Source organism: Chionomys nivalis, chromosome 10 (genome assembly GCF_950005125.1).
Source record: "Chionomys nivalis chromosome 10, mChiNiv1.1, whole genome shotgun sequence".
In the NCBI taxonomy this organism is placed as follows: Eukaryota; Metazoa; Chordata; class Mammalia; order Rodentia; family Cricetidae; genus Chionomys; species Chionomys nivalis.
In genome coordinates this window covers 39810157-39828073 of record NC_080095.1, presented here as the reverse complement: position 1 = coordinate 39828073, position 17917 = coordinate 39810157, and the positions used below count along the sequence as shown (strand labels likewise).

At 46.1% G+C, this 17917-nt stretch overlaps 1 protein-coding gene and 1 pseudogene across 2 annotated transcripts; both read right to left on the bottom strand.

Annotated features, from left to right (window-relative positions):
* Window positions 1-4275: 4275 nt before the first annotated feature.
* Prox2 (prospero homeobox 2) lies at window positions 4276-17705 on the bottom strand. 2 transcript variants are annotated; one of them, XM_057783315.1, is made up of 4 exons: window positions 16407-17705; window positions 11597-11704; window positions 7963-8157; window positions 4276-6917 (listed from the first exon to the last, which is right to left on the bottom strand). In XM_057783315.1, the coding sequence occupies exons 1-4, from the start codon at window positions 17703-17705 to the stop codon at window positions 6732-6734; spliced, it is 1788 nt and encodes a 595-aa protein (XP_057639298.1). In that variant the 3' UTR covers window positions 4276-6731. The 2 variants fall into 2 exon arrangements, with proteins under 2 accessions (XP_057639298.1, XP_057639299.1); XM_057783316.1 differs by lacking the exon at window positions 11597-11704 and having other exon boundaries at window positions 16959-17705.
* On the bottom strand, window positions 7758-10848 carry LOC130883103 (kinetochore protein NDC80 homolog; annotated as a pseudogene).
* Window positions 17706-17917: the final 212 nt, after the last annotated feature.

The following is a 17917-nucleotide window of genomic DNA, read 5'->3' as shown; positions in this document are numbered from 1 at the left end:
ATTTAGAAATATTTAAAGTTCCCCTAGCCTCGAAGAGTCAGTTTCCAGAGATACTCCATGCCACAAAAGAGTTTTGCACACAGGGAGAATCAGGCTTAGATTTAAAAATACTGTCCATTAGCCAGTACTTGGGAGGCAGAGGCAGGTGGATCACTTGAGTTTGGAGACAGCCTGCCCTAATTAACAAGTTCCAGGCCAGTTGGGACTACATAGGCTGACTGTCTCAAAAAACAAAACTGTAACATTTCCAGTCAGCAAGGCCTTCATGGTGAGACCCTGTCTCAAAGAAAGAAAAGAAATTTTAAGAAGAGATAGCTTTTTACAAATGAAACGACTGTACACTTGTTTTGGATAACTACAGAAGTTAATCAGGAAAATATTCAAGTTAGAAACAGTTTACTCAGACCATGGAGAGGCGGGCGGATCTCTTTGAGTTTGATACCAGAGTGAGTTCCAGGACAGCCAGGGGTACACAGAGAAACCCTGTCTTGGAAAAAACCAACAAAGACAAAACAAAAAAAAAGTCTACTTAATGGACATTATTAAAGGTGAAAATTTGTATTTTTTAATTTTATTTATGTGCATTGGTGTATTGTCTATGTAAGGGTGTCAGGTCCCCTGGAACAATAGGTACAGACAGTTGTGAGCCATCATGTGGGTGCTGAGAATTGAACTCAGGACCTCTGAAAGAGCAGTCAGTGCTGTTAACTCCCCAGCCCCTATATATAATCTTAGAAATACACTAAGCCTATAATTAAAAGGATGTCAGATATGCAATGAGTTATATCGTCCTAGAAAAGATAAGCAAGGTAAGTTTTAGAAATAAACTAGTAAATGACAGGCACAACATAGTATTATAATGAGGAAAAGCAGAAACATTCACAAAGTTTACAGTGCATGGTTTTAGCATTTCTTCACCCTTACAGTGTATTGACATCTCTTCAAAACCAAGTTCTACACTACATAGTACACATTAGCACATGCTACATCATGGTTACAGTAAAACTGGGATTCAAATAGATTTTGTAGCAGTGATGCCACATGCTTATGCCACTCAATTCTTCGCCACTGGAAAGCAGTACAAATTTATGACTTTGCTCATATCTGACAGCTGAATGGCAGAGCTGCTAACATTTACTGGGAATATACCTTGCATTTTACATTTTAGGGATGCTAAACATTTCACATGCATTGTTCTCCCCGAACCTAGGGCAGGCAATACTAGAAGATCAGTGCTTTTTATAAATGGCAAAGCTGATGCCAAGACAGTAGGTAACCTATGCAAGACTGGTTGGTAGATACCCGAGCACAGTTTCTGGGGATACTGGGTGAGGGAGAAGATGAGAGAAGAGGAACAACATTAAGTCAGACCCTGAGGAGGAAAGTAGATGGCAAAGGGAGAGAAGTGTTTTTGTATAAGACAGAAGTTCCACGGCAGAGGAGAGTGAGCCATACACGCCAGGAAATACCTATTTCCAAGACAAAGAACATGTATTTAAGAGTAACATAGCATTTGTACATGGCAAAGCAGTTGTGGGCATCAAGCAGCTGGATAGTGGGAGAAGGTCTCTGAAATTTGTGGTTTAAGAGAAACGAGACTATAAGAGATGGCCCTGAAGAGCCTGTGAGGTTTGGGGGACTCTGTTCCTCTACTGTCTTTCCTTCTGCTGTCCTTGGACACTCCCTTCCTCAGAGGCCAACATCTCTGTGTAGTGGTAGTTATTTTATGACTGAGCATTCAACCTTCCTAATGCTACAACCCTTTAATATAGTTCCTCGTGTTGTAGTGACTCCAGCTGTAAAATTATTTTCATTGCTACTTCATAAACTTTGTTTGCTACTGTTGTGAGTCATAATGTAAAATATCTGGTATGCAGGATGGTCTTGGGTGACGCCTGTGAAAGGGGTCGCTATCCACAGTAGAGAACCGCTGTTCTGAGCACTTGTTTATTCAGGTTTGTGCCATCTAACCCTGGAAAATACTTTCCATGAGTCAACTTCTGAAGGTGAGCATTTTATAAATATATGTAAGTTCAGGTGCCCGAATCTACTGCAGGGATTACTCCAGAATCACCCAGGAGACAGCTCTTTGGGCAGACACATGAGAGATTATCTAGATTAAGGTTAGCCTCTGTGAATGTCTGTGAAGATCCATCTTAATTTGGACCGTCCCAGTCCCTGGGCAGGGATCCCAGACGGCTGAATGGAGAGACAGAGCTGAGTAACCAGTACTCATGGGTCTATGCTTCCTGTGTGGATGGATGTGACCTTCTGCTTCAAGCCCCTGTCACCTTGACTTGCCAGCTACACTGACTATACCATCGAACTGTGAGCCGGAACAAACCCTTTACCCTTGCACTGCTTTTGTGAGGCTGTTCTATTACAGCAACAGGAAGAGAAACTAAGGCAGACAATAGCAGGTTTTACTAATGGAGATCACGGGAGCCTAGAACTTATGGTATATCTGATTGAGAATAATGTTACATTTTCGTGAGAAATACCATATTTGCCATGCCTGTTGAAAGCTTTCTTCCAAGCATTAAATCTGAAAGCAGTTAGGAACTGCAGAGAATATGTATGGGGTATAGCTTAGTGGTGGGGTGTATGCTTAGCATATGTGATGCCCTGGGTTCAGCCCCCCTCAAAATAACGGAGGAAGGGAGCAGGAGGTAAGAACTAAAGAGCATCTTTCAGTGTGGGTGTGCATCATCCAGTCAGCCAGGTAGAGCACTGCCCTACGTGAAAGTGTTCGTTATCTCTGACCATCACTGCAAGTCTTAGGGTTCTTACCTTCTCAGTGTCAGAAATAGTGCTGCAGTAAGGGGAATGTATGCCAAGGCTTAATAGTTTGTATGAGAACATCAATAGATTTTTGATTTCTGTTTGTGATTTATATATTGTCAAACTTTATAGAACAAGAAGTCATACCTCAAAGGGGATGGGGACTAGAATGGGTATTTATAAAAATTCAAACTATATTAGACTATTTTCAAGAAACCACTGAAATTGCAGTTAGTTGGACTTTATTTATTTTGGAGACAAGATATTTTTTGGTTTTTTTTTTTTTTTTTTTTTTTTGAGACAGGGTTTCTCTGTAACTTTAGAGCCTGTCCTGAAATTTGTTCTATTGACCAGGCTAACCTCAAATTCACAGATTCACCTGCCTTTGCTTCTTGAGTGCTGGAAATAAAGGTGCGTGACACTGCTGCCCGACTGGAGGCAAGATCTTATATAGCTCAGCTGATCTGGAGCAGGCTGGCCTCCAACTTGCTGTGCAGCCAAGAGTGGCCTTGAATTTATGATCCTCCTGGCTCGCAAGTGCTGGGATTTTCAGCTATGTGCGACCACACATACATAGGTCTATGCAGTGCTGAAACCCAGGGCCTTGTGCATACTGGACAAGCACTCCTCAACTGAACTATATCTTTGTCCCTGAGACTGTTTAGAAAATGAACCTCCAAGCTGGGCAGCACTCAGGAGGCATCCTAATCTAAATAGTGAGTTCCAGGCCAGCCAGGGCTACACAATAAGACCCTTGAAAAAGCATGGCCATATTAAAGCCAGGGTATAAAACTTTATTAAAGAATATGTTTTTTTGCCGGGCGGTGGTGGCGCACGCCTTTAATCCCAGCACTTGGGAGGCAGAGGCAGGCGGATCTCTGTGAGTTCGAGACCAGCCTGGTCTACAAGAGCTAGTTCCAGGACAGGCTCCAAAGCCACAGAGAAACCCTGTCTCGAAAAACCAAAAAAAGAAAAAAAAATATGTTTTTTCTCTGCCATTTATGTTTTGGCCTTCCTTTGGTGAAAAATAAATATGATTCAGGCACTTATATGCCCAGGAGGTGTTTTTGGCTTCCTACTGTTTGAATCTGGAGTTTTTATATGAAAATGTTTGTGGGTGACAGTTGGTGTGGCTTGGGCAGTTTGTGGGGCCACTGTCCATGGAATGCCATGTATGTATCCCTAGTGTATGAACTGGCTTTTTGGAGTCCATTCTCTGTGAAGGGATTCCTTGCTCAGCCTAGATATGGAGAAGGGATGTGACAGACTTCATTGACTCCCCATGGAAGGCCTCACCCTCTCTAAGAAACAGACGGGGAGTAGGGTGTAGGGAAGGTGGCGTGAGCCGGAGGAGGGGAGGGAGAGGGAACAGGGATTGGTATGTAAAATAAAGAAAAAAGATTGTTTTTAAAAATGTTTGAAATAAAGGCTCTTCTGTCGAGCAGGGTGGTGCATGCCTATAAGCCCCAGAGAGGCAGGAGAATACTTGCTCATTTAAAGCCAGCTTGTTCTATATGACTTATTCTAGGCCAACCAAGGCTACATAGACTTGGCTCAGCATAAACTAAGTTCCTAATGTAACCGTTACCCTGTGGAACGTCACTGAACTACCTGCTTTTGATAGATGATTGAGCACATCCCACAGCCCATGCCTGTTGTCTGCCATCGAAGGGTTCTGTCATTGTGCAGTACTTGACCAGATCCTGAGTATGTCTGCTTGGGGAGAGATAAGCAACCACATACACCTTAGTGGAAAAGATGACCACACCTTTGGCAGTGTTCTGACTCATGAAAGAACATAATAGCTGGCTCAGCTCACACTCACCCTCAGTTCCCAACACTGACATAAACATACTTGATAGGAACAGAAAACTGGAGTAAGAGTTTCTCGGCTGGCAGAGCACACGTGTTTATACATTCTTCTGTGTCGAACTCAGTGGTTAGAGTGCTTTCTGGCATGACTGCAGTACACAAACGTTTTCAATTTGAGCTGACGTGTTTTCATCTAATTAGTATTCAGGATAAAGTTCACTGCCCTGGAGATAGCTTGACTCAAGTTTTAAAAACAGACTAATGGAGTTCAGGTTTGAGACAAGGGACAAATATATAGACTTGGATTATTTCCCATTAATGTTTGAATAGATGTAATATCATTCTAGAGAGAGTCATTCTAGATAGAGTTATTCTGTTTCCAAACAACTGGTGCCCTTGCACAGACTACTCAGTGCTTGCTGATGTTCAAAACAGCTTTGGAAAATTCCTTGATTTTGATCAAAGGGAGCCTTGCGAAAGCAGCAATAAACTAGAGCAGTGATTGTGTATAGTTAGGTGTGTTGAAGGGCGTTTAAAATGAGACTTGCCTCCTGTGGAGGTACACACCGTCAATCCCAGCACATTGGAGGCAGAGGCAGGCAGATCTCTGGGAGGTCAAGGACAGTTAGGACTACATAGACCCTGTCTCAAAAGAGTGGAGTTTAATGATAGACCATATGCTTAGCAAGAGGGAAGGGGGCCTTAGGTTCAATACCCAGTAAAACACCCAAAACACCAGTAATCTATAAGGATTAATTTTGGTTAAGTGTGTTTTGTTTCTTCTCTCCACTATTTGAACAGGAAATTCAGGGGAAAGCCATTGTTGATGCTGGTGCGTTCTAACATGTCTAGCGATAGCCAGCACAACACCTGTAAAGTCCTGAAGGCAGAGCAGCTACATGAGGAGTGTGTTCTGTGTTGATGGCAGGGAAGGGAGCCCCTGTGGGCACAGCTGCCCCTTATTCAGCACTATGAAAGCTGAAGCATGCCCACCTCCAGCAGTGCGTATGAGCTTGATTCTGACTAGATGACACAGTTGTTCAGCTTTACAGGTGCCTGAGGGAAAAAATGGATGTCATTTGTTCATGTGTGCGAGTTCTGTCATGGACTGTAACCATTTTGGAGTAGGAAAATCTCCACTTCTGCATTTGTCCAAACCATGCCATTTATGCCCTGTGAGGCCCTGTGCAGCCTGTGTTAGCCTCAGTTTCCTCCATGAGTTAAACAGGTGTACCAGATGATCTCCTGACTTTCTCATCATGAAGTTCCGGCTTTTTTCTCTGCATAGGCAGCCTGGGATCTTGTTGCATAGGTCAGGTAGGACTGTTAGGATTTTCTGAGGACCTACTTTCCCAGCAGACAGATACAAAAAGCAGCAATGCCACAGTCCCTTAGGAAGCCTGTGCTGGGTTTGCTGATATCATCAGGGAAAGTCTTGGATGATGAAGCAAGCACTCCTGAGTGCCAAAGTTGTCAGATGAAAATGCCACTCTGCACGTGCCCTGTTGGGATGGCTTCTTCCTGTTTGAGATCCTGAGAGACAACATGAATTGCCCAGCGCAAGTCCAGTTTACATAGCATTGATTCCTCCATACAGTTTCCTGGCATAAGGATCTTTTTTTTTTTTTTTTTTTTTTTTTGAATAGGGCTTTTCTGAGTAACCCTGGCTATCCTGGAACTCCCTCTGTAGACCAGGCTCTCCCCAAACTCAGAGATCCACCTGCCTCTGCCTCCCGAGTATTGAGATTAAAGGTGTGTGTCACCGCCGCCTGGCTCTGAATCTCTTTGTAGAGCTGCAGAAATACCAGGATGACCCGTGTCCCAGCACTTGATGACAGTGGCACTGACCAATACACTGATAGTCTCAGTGGATAGATACACTGTGGTTAAGGTTAAGTCTTGGATGATTCTGGACAAGGAAACAAGTATTCAAAATGGCAATTATACCCACGGGAGGGGTCCTCTTGTGCTCTCTTACATGACTACAGCTTGGCATTTATGACAACCCTTGGGCCATCCTGGGCCAGTCTTCTCATTTTGTTTGATCATCTGTCTGTGTAACCAAGGCTGTCCAATTCCCCATCCTCCTGCCTCCACCTTCCTTACAAGACATTGTATTTGACCTCATTTTTTAAATCTTAACTTCGAAACAGTTCCTGGGCATAGTTGGAAGACTTGAGTATCTCTGGGATGTCACTGTCCAGTTTTGAAATAATTTTGTAAATGGGTTTCTTCCAGGAAGGATCTGAATCTTTCCCTGTGGAGACAGCCCTGAAGAACTCCTGTAATGTCAAGGTGGCAATTTCCAAGAAGCAGTCTGGGACCTGCATCCCCAAAGACACCCCCAAGAAAAGGAAGAATTGAGGCTGGAAGAGCTGGCACCATGGCGAGCCCTCTGGCAGTGATGCCTGTTGCTGGCTTAGAGTGTTCCTGCTCTGCAGCCCAGGACTGCCCTGTTCCCTAGTGAAACCCAGACCTTAGATGACCATCCAGGGAAGCAGTCTTGGGAGCAAGTATCAGAGACTTGGAGTTACTGGTTCCACCGATAAGGCATGTTTTCGTAACTAAGTGGGAAATGACGTGAAGGGAAATGAGAGGTAGTAGCATTCTTTTCTCTAGACCTGTTGTGAGAAGGTAGGCCCTCAAGCTTATGATTGTCATGCCTCACCCTCCATCCTGTAGGGCTCAGATACCAAGGACTTAAATCCCTGTTTCCAAAGCCATTGGAAGGGGCTGGTCCAGGACCTTCACCCAAACCAGCACCATAGGTGACAGGATGTCCCACAGGCCTTTCAGATGCAACTTGGTTAGGAAATTGCTGCCAATGCCTACCAAATGACCATCTCCACACGGCAGGGTAGAACCGTGCTGCCCACCTCACGCTGTCTAACCCTTTCCTCTTCTATAGATAGCCTTCAGTTTCCAACCTGTTCTGGCTGTGGAACCCAGCAGACTTTACACTCTTGAAGGAATCAATAAACTCCTGTGATCACAGAAAGCAAGAAGAAAGCAATGCAGCCTGTGACCAGACACTCTGGGCACCTGGAGAGGAAGAGAGCAGCCGAACAGCTACCCATGGTACTCTCCACTTAGGCTCTACGGCACCACTGTGCACCTTCACGGAGGCCCAAGAGTTTCAGAGTTCTTCAGCCCTGTTACATCCAGAAGGAATTTGAATTTGACACACATACAGAACTGAGAAAATACAACAACCATGTGTTAGTAAGAGCAGAAATTGTCAGAAAAGCTAGGCAAGAAGTAGATGCTACAAGAGAGCCCAGCATTTGACCCAGAAGGGACGTTCTTAGAGAGCCAACCATTCAGAGAAAACACATCTCAGATCTCAGGGGACCCAGTGCATCGACTTACCTCAAAGTCATTTCCCTTGTTATAGTGTGTATTGAGAACTCGAAAAATCTCTGAATCACGGAGAACCACCAGCATTTTGGGGTTTGTGACACCGTCTGAGATTGCTTGCCGGGCGTACTTTTCCATTTGGATGTAATAAAACTCACGGAAGTTGCTGAACCACTTGATCATCTGGGAGGTGATGCAGCGGTTGAACTGTGTGGACAAGGGGTTCATCAAGTCAGACATTTGCCACGGGGTGCTCGCAGTCACAACTGTCAGTGTCCAGTTCAACCTGGGATCAATGTGAATGGCTTCAACCACCAACCATTTTACTTCAGGAAAAGGAGCCACAGGTGCTGGCCAACCCTGTGCAGTTAGTCTCAAAACTCCTACCCTCACTAGAAAATAGAGTTTATGTGCTAGACCTTTAGGCTTTTGTTCATATGTCTAAGCAAGACTTTGGGTTGGGCCACAGAAACAGGAGGAGGAAGGGACCAAGGGGGATGGTAAGGGTATGGCTCAGGGAGCAGTTTCCTGACTCCTGGAGCTGCAGAACGGATGTGAGTCAGTGTCTACTGCAGGGATTTCATGACTGAGATAAGAGCCCTTACCCCACAACTTAGAGTAGTGGATCTCAGAAACCCCCTGTGGGCACAGGCAGGGGTTGGTTCCAACATGCAGTTTGATTTACCTCACCGGCACACTTGATCTGTATGTGCTTCCACTTGGGTTTGAGACACAGCCGTCTGGTTGTAAGTTTGGTGTTGTATATGTATTTTGAGTGGGGGTCAACCCCATGTCTTTATGCATCCTAGGCATGTCCTGTACCACTGAGCTACATCCCAAGCTCCTTACATTTTATCCATTTCTTTACTGTGCTTCATTCTTTACTAATGTACTTTATTAACTGGTCTGTTATACCTAAAAAGTTAATCTACCAAGTTACCATAATTTTGGGATATAAGTATTTTCAGCTAATGTTATGTCTATGATAGGTACAAGACAGCCACCATTAGTTTATCCTCATTCACCAGGAGCCTTAAGTAGAGCAGCGTTACTCTTAAACTTCTCTGTGATCTCTGATATTTTCCAAGAAATCTTCAGGCATGCATTTTTCATATTCTCCGTCATCTTAGCAATCTGTTCTTCAAGATGTTTTTTCAAGGACCCTACATGTGTAGCAATCATCTCTAAAAGACGCTGTAAGTTCTTTCTTACTTTTCTCCTTTCTTCAGTTGAGGGTAGTACAACTTGGTATTCCACCTGGACAGCCCGTAACGCATCCGTGGCTTCCCCGAGGCCCTCACTCACTGATGTTTCTCCAGGAATTCAAGCTCGCTGGCACACTTCTCATCTTCTTCCTCAGCTCCTGAGCTTTTTGCTGGTAAAGGTCGTCCAGCCTTTGCACTTCACACTTGTGCTCTGTCTTCATGGTGTTTGGTTGTTCTAAAGCATCCTCCAGGCCGATCTTTTTAATTAGAGCTCTGTTCACTTCTTCCTCTCTTTCATTCAGGAGCTCTTTGAGAGGTACATACACTGAGCCCTGTATTTGACAAGGCATTTGCCACCAACTTCGGGATTAAGCGTAATTTTGAAGTCATAACCTTTGAAATTGTCAGCACCTATGGGAATAAGCTTTCCTGTTGTAGCCGACTTGTGGTACTCTGCCAGCTGTGCTCCAGTCACCCTTTCACCTCCGTCCACATTTGTTGTTCAGCCTCCAGGTCTCTGGTTACTGCAATCTCATAGTCTGCAGCAATTCATTTTTTTTTCATGATTTATTCTCTCAGTGTCTGCAACTGAGTACTTCTGGTTATCAATAATATTCTGTAGGTGAGCTTATTCTGTATCTGTCTTATTGTTTTACATTCTAGTTATACTCTCAGTTTCTTCATCAAGACCACTCAATTTCTGGTCTGGAATGAATGAATGTAATTCCAAACTGCTCATGTATGCTTTATGCTTTTGAACATTATGCTTGCAAGGAAGTTTTCAGTTTCTTCAATGATATCAGGTGATTCAGTTCTTTTTCTCTTCCTTGCTCCAGTCTTGTGATCTGCTCATTTAGTGCTTTGTTTTCCGCGCTAATGACTCCATCTTGGATGCATCTACCTTAACTGAATTCTTCAGCTTCGACTGCAGCTCTGCATTCATCTCTTCAAATCCCTCAGCACTGATCATGAAACCCTCAGAGCATCTTAGGGTGTAGTCCAAAACCAACTCATTATGTAGAATTCCATCTTCAGTTTCTTCTCCCGAGGCTGCCTGTCATCAAATAAAGGTGCGCTTCCTTTCATGGCAATATGAGTCTTGATGCGGTCTGTCAGCCACACCAAGACTGCCACAGTGTGAGGCCAGGTGTGAGGGGCTCCCACTGTATACATGAAGCTTTTGGACAGTGCAAAGGGATACCCAAGGTCTTTAAAAATTCTTGGGACCTCTTCAAATTTTGTATCAGGAAGTCCATATGGTGGACACAGGAAGCCATAAAGAAAGGCAAAGATCTTTAGGAGACCTTTCATTGATAAGGCTTGTAGAGATTTCATGGATACGTTATATATATATATATATATATATATATATATATATCCATTTTCTCTAAGAAACTCAGCTGTCAAATACATTTCTGAATGATGCTTTACCATTAAGTAGTCTTGGATTCTTAATTTTTTTTTCCAGAACTGGAAAATATACCAAGTCGACGATCCTGGACCCGTGTCTGCTAGTCCTTTTACCAAATATTGAGACTTTTCTTTCTGTTGTAGGTTTGTTTGTACTCGGCTTTCCAAAGGTGGTTCTCTGTTGGTTTGAGGGGTATGGAGGCCTGGTTTATTGAGGTCCAGGGATCTTAACTTGTGTAGAGAGGCAGCCAGCACCACCAGTGGAAACTGAACTGCACTTCATTCTTAGAACTGATTGGTGAAAACAGAGCCTGGCAGATTGCACCCCGGGCCTCTCACACCACAGAACATTTTAGCACAGAGTTGATTCTAATGTCAGCAGTTCCCTTTCTCGGTTTCTTAAACTACATCTTTTTCTTTAAAAGAAAAAAAAAGATTTCGACTTGGGCTATAGCCCAGTGGTAGAGCTCTTACCTGCCATGCCCAAAGCCCTGGGTTCAACCCCCATTAAAAAAAATATTTATGTGTATGAGTGTTTTGACTACATATATGTATATGCACCCTATGCTTGTAGTGCCTGCAGAGGCCAGAAGAGGGCATCAGATCCCATGAATTAGAATGGAATTAGAGATGACAGTGAGCTGCCATGTGGGTGCCAGGGACCAAATCTGGATCCACTCCAGGGGCAGCAAGTGGTCTTAACCACTGAACCATGCCTTCAGCCCCATTTATTATTTTTGATAAGGTCCCCACCAAAGAGTAATTACTAGACCAAAGAGTCCACCCAATACTATTATTTTCCTCCCATACTTAAACTTCCCATGCACTTCTGGGATTATCTACTGCTCAAAGGCCTAAACATTCTGAAACCCACCTTTTCGTAGTATAAGGAGATCCATGATTTTCTCCAGACAGTCTCAGAACTGGAAATTGCACCAGTTCCATCAATCACATGAAGGAAGGGCAGTGAAGACCTAGGACCTGCCTCACACTGGGCAAAACACAGCGGCTGGAACAATGTGTGACTTTACCTGGACATCAGGGAAATACGCTTTCAGGAGGCTGGAACTGGGGTACCGTGTGAAGAAAAACATGAGTTTGGCCTTCTTCAAGTGACCAGGGCTCAGGCCTTCTTGGATGTGCTTTGGTGTCAAGGAAAAGAACATCTTAAAGCACCAGCTTACACTCTAGGCTGATGGCACTTCCACAAGCATGAGGACACTTGTAAAACTCATCAGACTTTCTCTAAGTCATGTGGGAAGCGCCAGCCCTACAGAGTGACACGGGGCTGTGGAAGCAGGGATTCTCCATCTACCCAGGGAAAACAGCCTTTGTGGCAGAAAGCAGAGTGGTGATGTGGGGGCAGCCTGAGCCCTTCCGCTAAAACTACCAGAAGGTTGTCCTGAACCTACCTGCAGAGCCAAGCCAGTGCTGGCCTCTAAGAGACGACAGCATTATTTTGGATGGAGAGGTGACAAAGGGCAAGTGACCCAGTCTAAGTGGATTTTGTTACTACAAAATCATGAAGTTATAGGTGCGCGATTGGAATCCCAGAAATTGGGAGGTGGAGGCAGGAGGACCAGAAGTTCAAGGTCACCCAGCCTGACTCCAAATTAAAAATAAATAATAATATTAAACCAGTTTATCAAATAATTGTGTCAGATTTTCTGAGAAATGATTGCCTGTTCTTTGTGGTTTCTGCTTTAGTTTTATTTATTTATTTTGACCGAATGGGGATTTTGCCATATTTTTCTTTTCTGGAAATGAATCAGATAAGCTGGGAGCTGTCTGCATCGTTAAGTTGCGCAATATTCAAGCATCTTGGTGTGTGAAAGTCACACCTTATGGCTTGTCTGGCACCAGTACAGCATCCTGTATCCTGTGTGCTTTTTCAGAACAGGGTGGGAGAGACAGCTCTGCCACAGACAGAGCCCTTGGGAGCCTCTGGTAGGGACTCCCTTTCATTCTACCTCAGTTTCCCATAGAGTAAGAGAGGGGTCGCCTCAGTGGTCTCCTGACTAGCCAGGCAGAGTATCACACAAAGCTCTTGCTCTGCAGAGAAGTCTTGTCCTGAGCTACATCTGTGCCCCTCCTGGCACCTGGCAGAACTTCCCATTGCTCAACTGCAGCTCAGAAGCTCGGTGTCCTATGGTAGCTTCCCTTACAGAATTAGGCCTTGCTCAGCCAGGACTCACGGGCCCTGCACAAACCTCTATTACGATTTTAGACTCACTGGAACTTTCACTACAAGTGCTGTCTTCCCCACTGAGGCTGTGAGCTCCCTGCGGGCAAGGGCTTGATCTTACCTCGGTTCCACACACCCATCCCAGTAGCTGTTCAATGAAAGCATGTTAAAGGGGTGAGGGGATGGCCAGCACTAAGTCAGATACACGTATGGAAAATGACACTTCAAGCCACCCCTCCCCCTGAAGATGAATGTGCTTCTCTAACAATCAGAGAGGTTCTGTGGTGCTGCCCTAAGCACACGTGAATGTCTAGAGTTAGCAGGGACAGTCCTGAGGCTACTAAGGAGCATTCCATGAGTAACCTTGGGTATCACTTCCATTTAATTGTAACTGTATGACAGCAATCCCAGTAAGAAAACTCGAGTTAACCCAAAGAAACCAAATCACTGAATGTAGATGGGCCAGGCAGCTAGTCTGCTGTGTGGGAAACCCCACCCCCTGCCCCATTGGTTCATAAAAGCTGTGAAAATAATTCTGGATTTGGGAACGCAAAACCCTAAGTTGGTTTACTGATTTGGTCACTTATTATAGCTGTATGATCTGGGGAAGTCACCTGACTTCTCTGGTGGCTTCTTTCTAAAATGTACAGTGGTTAAAACTTGTGTTTGGCCATTCATTAGATACTGGGTGTGAATCCTGCATCCTCGTTTGCCTATTTTGTGACCTTGGACAAGTTAGTTTGCTCCTTGCTCCTGCCTCTCCTCTTAGATACCTGTTCCTCAGCCATAGCCCTAATGTGAGTCACTGGGCCAAATGGAGTTCTGAGTTCAGAATTTCAGTTATTTTTATAAAAGATTAATGTGGGTCTGGGGGGATGGCTCAGTGCTTAAACAGCCCTGGCTGCTCTTCCAGAGGTGCTGAGTTCAATTCCCACTTCCCACATGGCAGCTCACAACTGTAACTCCAGTTGCAGGGGATTTAGCACCCTCATATAGACATACGTGCACGAGAAAACACATGAAATATAAATAGATAAACAGGGCTAACGTGGAGCAGGGGCTGAGTGGGAGAAAGTGTATAAATAGCCTCCAGTTGGTTGTGCCACCAAAAATATTTGAACCGATCATAGAGCTTTTAGAGTGGCACGGTGTGTTGGGAAGCATGTTTGTGTGGCCCACCTGCCACAGAGGAAACCCTCAAGCACTGCCAATCATTCTTACCCTGCCCAGCATGGTGTAATGCACACTTCTCCCTTTTAAAGAAGTCTTCTCTGTGTGGCTTTCATGGTCCACAGAGGCAGCAAGGGGAGGAAATTGGAGGAAAAGGTGGCAGGATGCTCCCTGGGAGTCTCGGGTCATTGCAAACACATCTCCTGTACTCTGACACTGGAACCCGGATTGGGCTAGGGCTGTCTTAGGATAGGCCCCTAAACCTAAATCTCACCCTCTTTGCACCAGGCAGGGGCAAGCCTAAACTTACTAGCGAATTGAGGGCTGTCTTCTGTGGGGGAGAAGATCTCTCATTGAAGCAGAAGCCCACCATTTCAGCTAGGCTAGCTGACTAAGAAGCTCTCAAGCAGGCCCCACCTGTCTCTGCCATCGGGTTCCAGGCATGTGCAGCCATGCCTGGCTTTTTCATGTGGATACTGGAAATCCCAGCGCAAGCCCTCATGCTTGAGAAGTGACCACTCTTACCCACTGAGCCATCTACTCGGTCCCAAATGAGTCTTCTTAAGGAGGGCCTTGGGCCAGGTGGTGGTGGCACATACCTTTAGTGCCAGAACTTAGGAGACAGAGGCAGGCAAATCTCTCTGAATTTGAGGTCAGATGGTCTACAGAGCTAGTTCCAGGACAGCCAAGGCTACACGAAGAAACCCTGTCTCAAAAAAAACAAAAATAATTTTTTAAAAAATTTTTAAAAGGACGGTCTTTAATAGGGAGTCTAAGCCAGTGCTATCAAAGGTTCAGACAGGTAGAATTTCCTATTTCCAGTCTGGATAAGGATATTCTTACTGCCCACAGAGGGAGTGGTGGAAAATAAAATGTTTCATTGCCTTCCAGGAAAGCCTGGGCTCTAGGGTATTTCTACCGCTACATCCCAGCAGGGGGCGCTCATAGCTCTTAAGGAACAGGGCTGGTGCAGGTCCCCAGGGTTTAAAGCCTTGAAGCCACCAGGCAAACAGGACTATTCATAGGGCCGCAGACACAATAACCTGAAGGTGGGGCTCCATGCAATCAGTGAGAGGCTCCCCGCCCACAGCTTGCTAAGAAAAGCGACATCCAAAATACGCCCTCTGGCACACTAATTCTACAGGATGCTTGCTGGGAAAGGGGTTCTTCAGCCCTAAGAATTTGGACCAAATAGTTACTCAAGCTACATTTTCTTCTAATTTTAACAATTTCCCTTTGGGCAGTAGTGGCTTACACCTTTAATCTCAGCACTCTGGAGACAGAAGCAGGGGAAGCTCTGATTTCTAGGCAAGCCTGGTCTACAGAGTGAGTTCCAGAACAGCTAGAACAACACTGAGAAAGAGTGTCTTCAAAAAAATAAAAAAAGAAAAATAAAGAAAAGAAAAGAAGGGAGGCTCTGCCTAACAATTATGTCTATAGTAGACTAAGATTCAGATTGCTGCAGGCCAGCGTGGATGGCCTGGGCTTCCCCAAGGAGTAGGAGTCTTATCTCATATGCTCAGTCTTCCATCTCAGATAGCTGCAATCGCCCCCCACGCCTCTTCTCTCCAAGACAGGGTTTCTCTGTGTAGCCCTGGCTGTCCTAGAATTCGCTCTGTAGATCTGGCTGGCCTCACACTCAGGGATCAGCCAATCAGTCTGCCCCTGTGCCCCGAGTGCTGAGATTAAAGGTGTGTGCCCCCACCACCCAGTGGAAAGCCATCTCTTAAACTGAAGGCTTCTCATCCTCCAGCTGCTTCTGAGGGGTCAATTCTTTGAGGGAAGCTACCCTTTCACGCCTTAGTTCTTGGTCCCTTATGTGTTTATCATGACTCTGGACTCTGCAGACCTTCTATGTTAGGGACTATGAGGTTTGTCAACGGAGGTCATGCCTCCTATTCCTTTAACCCTTTCTGCCTGGGAGAATGGCAGCTGGTAGCCCAATTATATCGAGTTCTTTCCTCCGTGGGGGCATTTCTCTTATATTTGGAAGCCCATTTGAGTTCATAAGCCAGCAAACAAAACCATTTCAGACCCAAAGGAACAAGTCAGTTACAGCAGAATCTGCTGGGTCATAAAGCAAATGAACCTCCCTATCATATTTAAATCCTGGAATATGGCTTCCACTTGCTTATGAAACTAATAGGCTTTGAGGCATGAGGAAGAAAGGCCAAAAGCATATTAAGTAAACCCTGAGAAGCCAGGCATGGAAGCTCATACTTAAAATCCTGCCAGTTTAGAGGCAGTAGCCGGAGAACTGCCAAGACTCTCAAGGCCAGCTGGATGGAGTACATAGTGAGTTCCAGGCCAGCCTGGTCTAAAGAGTGAGGCTCCGTTTCGTTTTGTTTTTTGTTTTTTAAAGACACTGGGTAAACAGAGCTATTTCCTGTATAACATAGATATCTGTCCCCACTTCCTCCTCAAATTGTGGTTTTCCTGTTTCTCTGGGCGGTGGCCATGATGCACCCATGAGCAGTAAAGGATATATGGATGGACGAGAAAGGAATCCTGTCAGCCATGCCCCGCAGCCCACCAGGCTCCATCTTCACAGAGGGTAGGAGAGACCGGTTTTCCAGGTGGACAGGGGTGAACGGCAGGGGGAGCTGCTGCTGGCTCAAACCCCAAGGCTGCTGGGCAGACTCCGGGGAGGCACAGCTTTGGGCCGGCGACGAGTCCCGGGGAGGGCTGCCACTCCAATGGCCGTCGGGCCCACGACCCAGAAGCTGGCTAAGAATCTGGTTTTCCCAGATGTGGGAAGGCAGAGCTGTCAAGGGACAGTTTGACAGGGGACTCTGATACGGTTTGGGAACTGCTCTCGGAGAGGCAGGACACATAGGAGAATCTAGAGGCGTAGCCAGTGATGAATTACCCAGGGACACCCCAGCTTGTGGCTGGACCCTCCTAGGCAGGGTGGCAATAGCAAGTGGGGGCTGATAGGCACTCCTCCCTGGAGGTGAAGGTTGGCTTCTGCCCTCTGATGCTAGCCCCAGGCAGCTGGGTTCCTGCTGGGAGAGGTGGCCTGGTGGATCCAGTAGCACCTGTTGTAATACCGAGTCCACAGCCTGGGACATGGCCCTGCTTAGTTCCTTCCTCAGCGTCTCCACTAAAGCCCGTGGTCCGGAAGGACGGAGCATGGCCTCCTCTGCCTGCTGTTGTATCTCAACCATTCTGGGCTTTACTGCTCCACAGATGTCCTTGTTAGAACTCGGCTGGGGTTTGCTCTCCATGCTCCGGGAGCTAGACAGGGAGCTGTTCCTCGGCTTTGCCCTCGTGGGGCTTCTTTGCTCAGTTCCTCCTGGGCCCTGCGCAGGTGCTCTGGGCTCAGCGACCTGTAGGACATGCTCCTGGAGATGTCTTAGCTGTTGTTTCAGTAGATGGAGCTGCTCTTTTACCCGGGTCCCCCCCTTCTTGGATGCTTGATCCCAGACAGGACCTGATTTCAGAGGACCCTGATGCATCGGAAGGCTCTGCTTTCTTTTCCGCCCCCGGACTTTTTCTGGATAGCATGAGCGCTCCCTGGCTGGCGCACTGCCCGACACCAAGGGACTAGGAGAGAGACACATGCCGCGGACAATAGTCTCTACTCTGGCCCTCTTTGCCTGGATGTGCTCATTCCAAAACCAATCTGAGTCAGTTAGGCTGGAGCTGGGCAGCTGACCACTGAGAAAAGAGGAGTCTCTGCCCAGCTCTACTGTGGGTGGGCTTCTCTCGCCTTCCATGCAGGTTTCTGCCAGGTGGGAGCAGGTCTGGGACTGAGGAGAAAGCAAAACAGGAGGTACATCCATTGCCTGCCCCCCGGACGCTTGTGCAGAGCGCCCTGAAGGAGCTCAGGGCCTTTGAGAGCTCTGCTGAATTGAGCAGCCAGAGGTGCACGGACCCGCTGAAGTGACTGCCTCACACTCAGAGGGGTGGGAATCAGCTGCCTCGGGAGTTCAGGAAGGCCAGGGCCACGGAACCTTGGGACAGACTCCTGAAAGAAAGACAGGAAGAAAACAAC

Excerpts from the sequence above, each read along its gene's own strand:
- Prox2 (XM_057783315.1), bottom strand. The coding sequence starts at position 17,705 with ATGGATGTACCTCCTGTTTTGCTTTCTCCTCAGTCCCAGACCTGCTCC. Across the intron at positions 11,705-16,406 it reads TTCCTTTCTCGTCCATCCAT|ATCCAAGAAGGCCTGAGCCC; the intron begins ATATCCTTTACT and ends ACACCAAAGCAC. Across the intron at positions 8,158-11,596 it reads CGTATTTCCCTGATGTCCAG|TTCAACCGCTGCATCACCTC; the intron begins GTAAAGTCACAC and ends TTGTCCACACAG.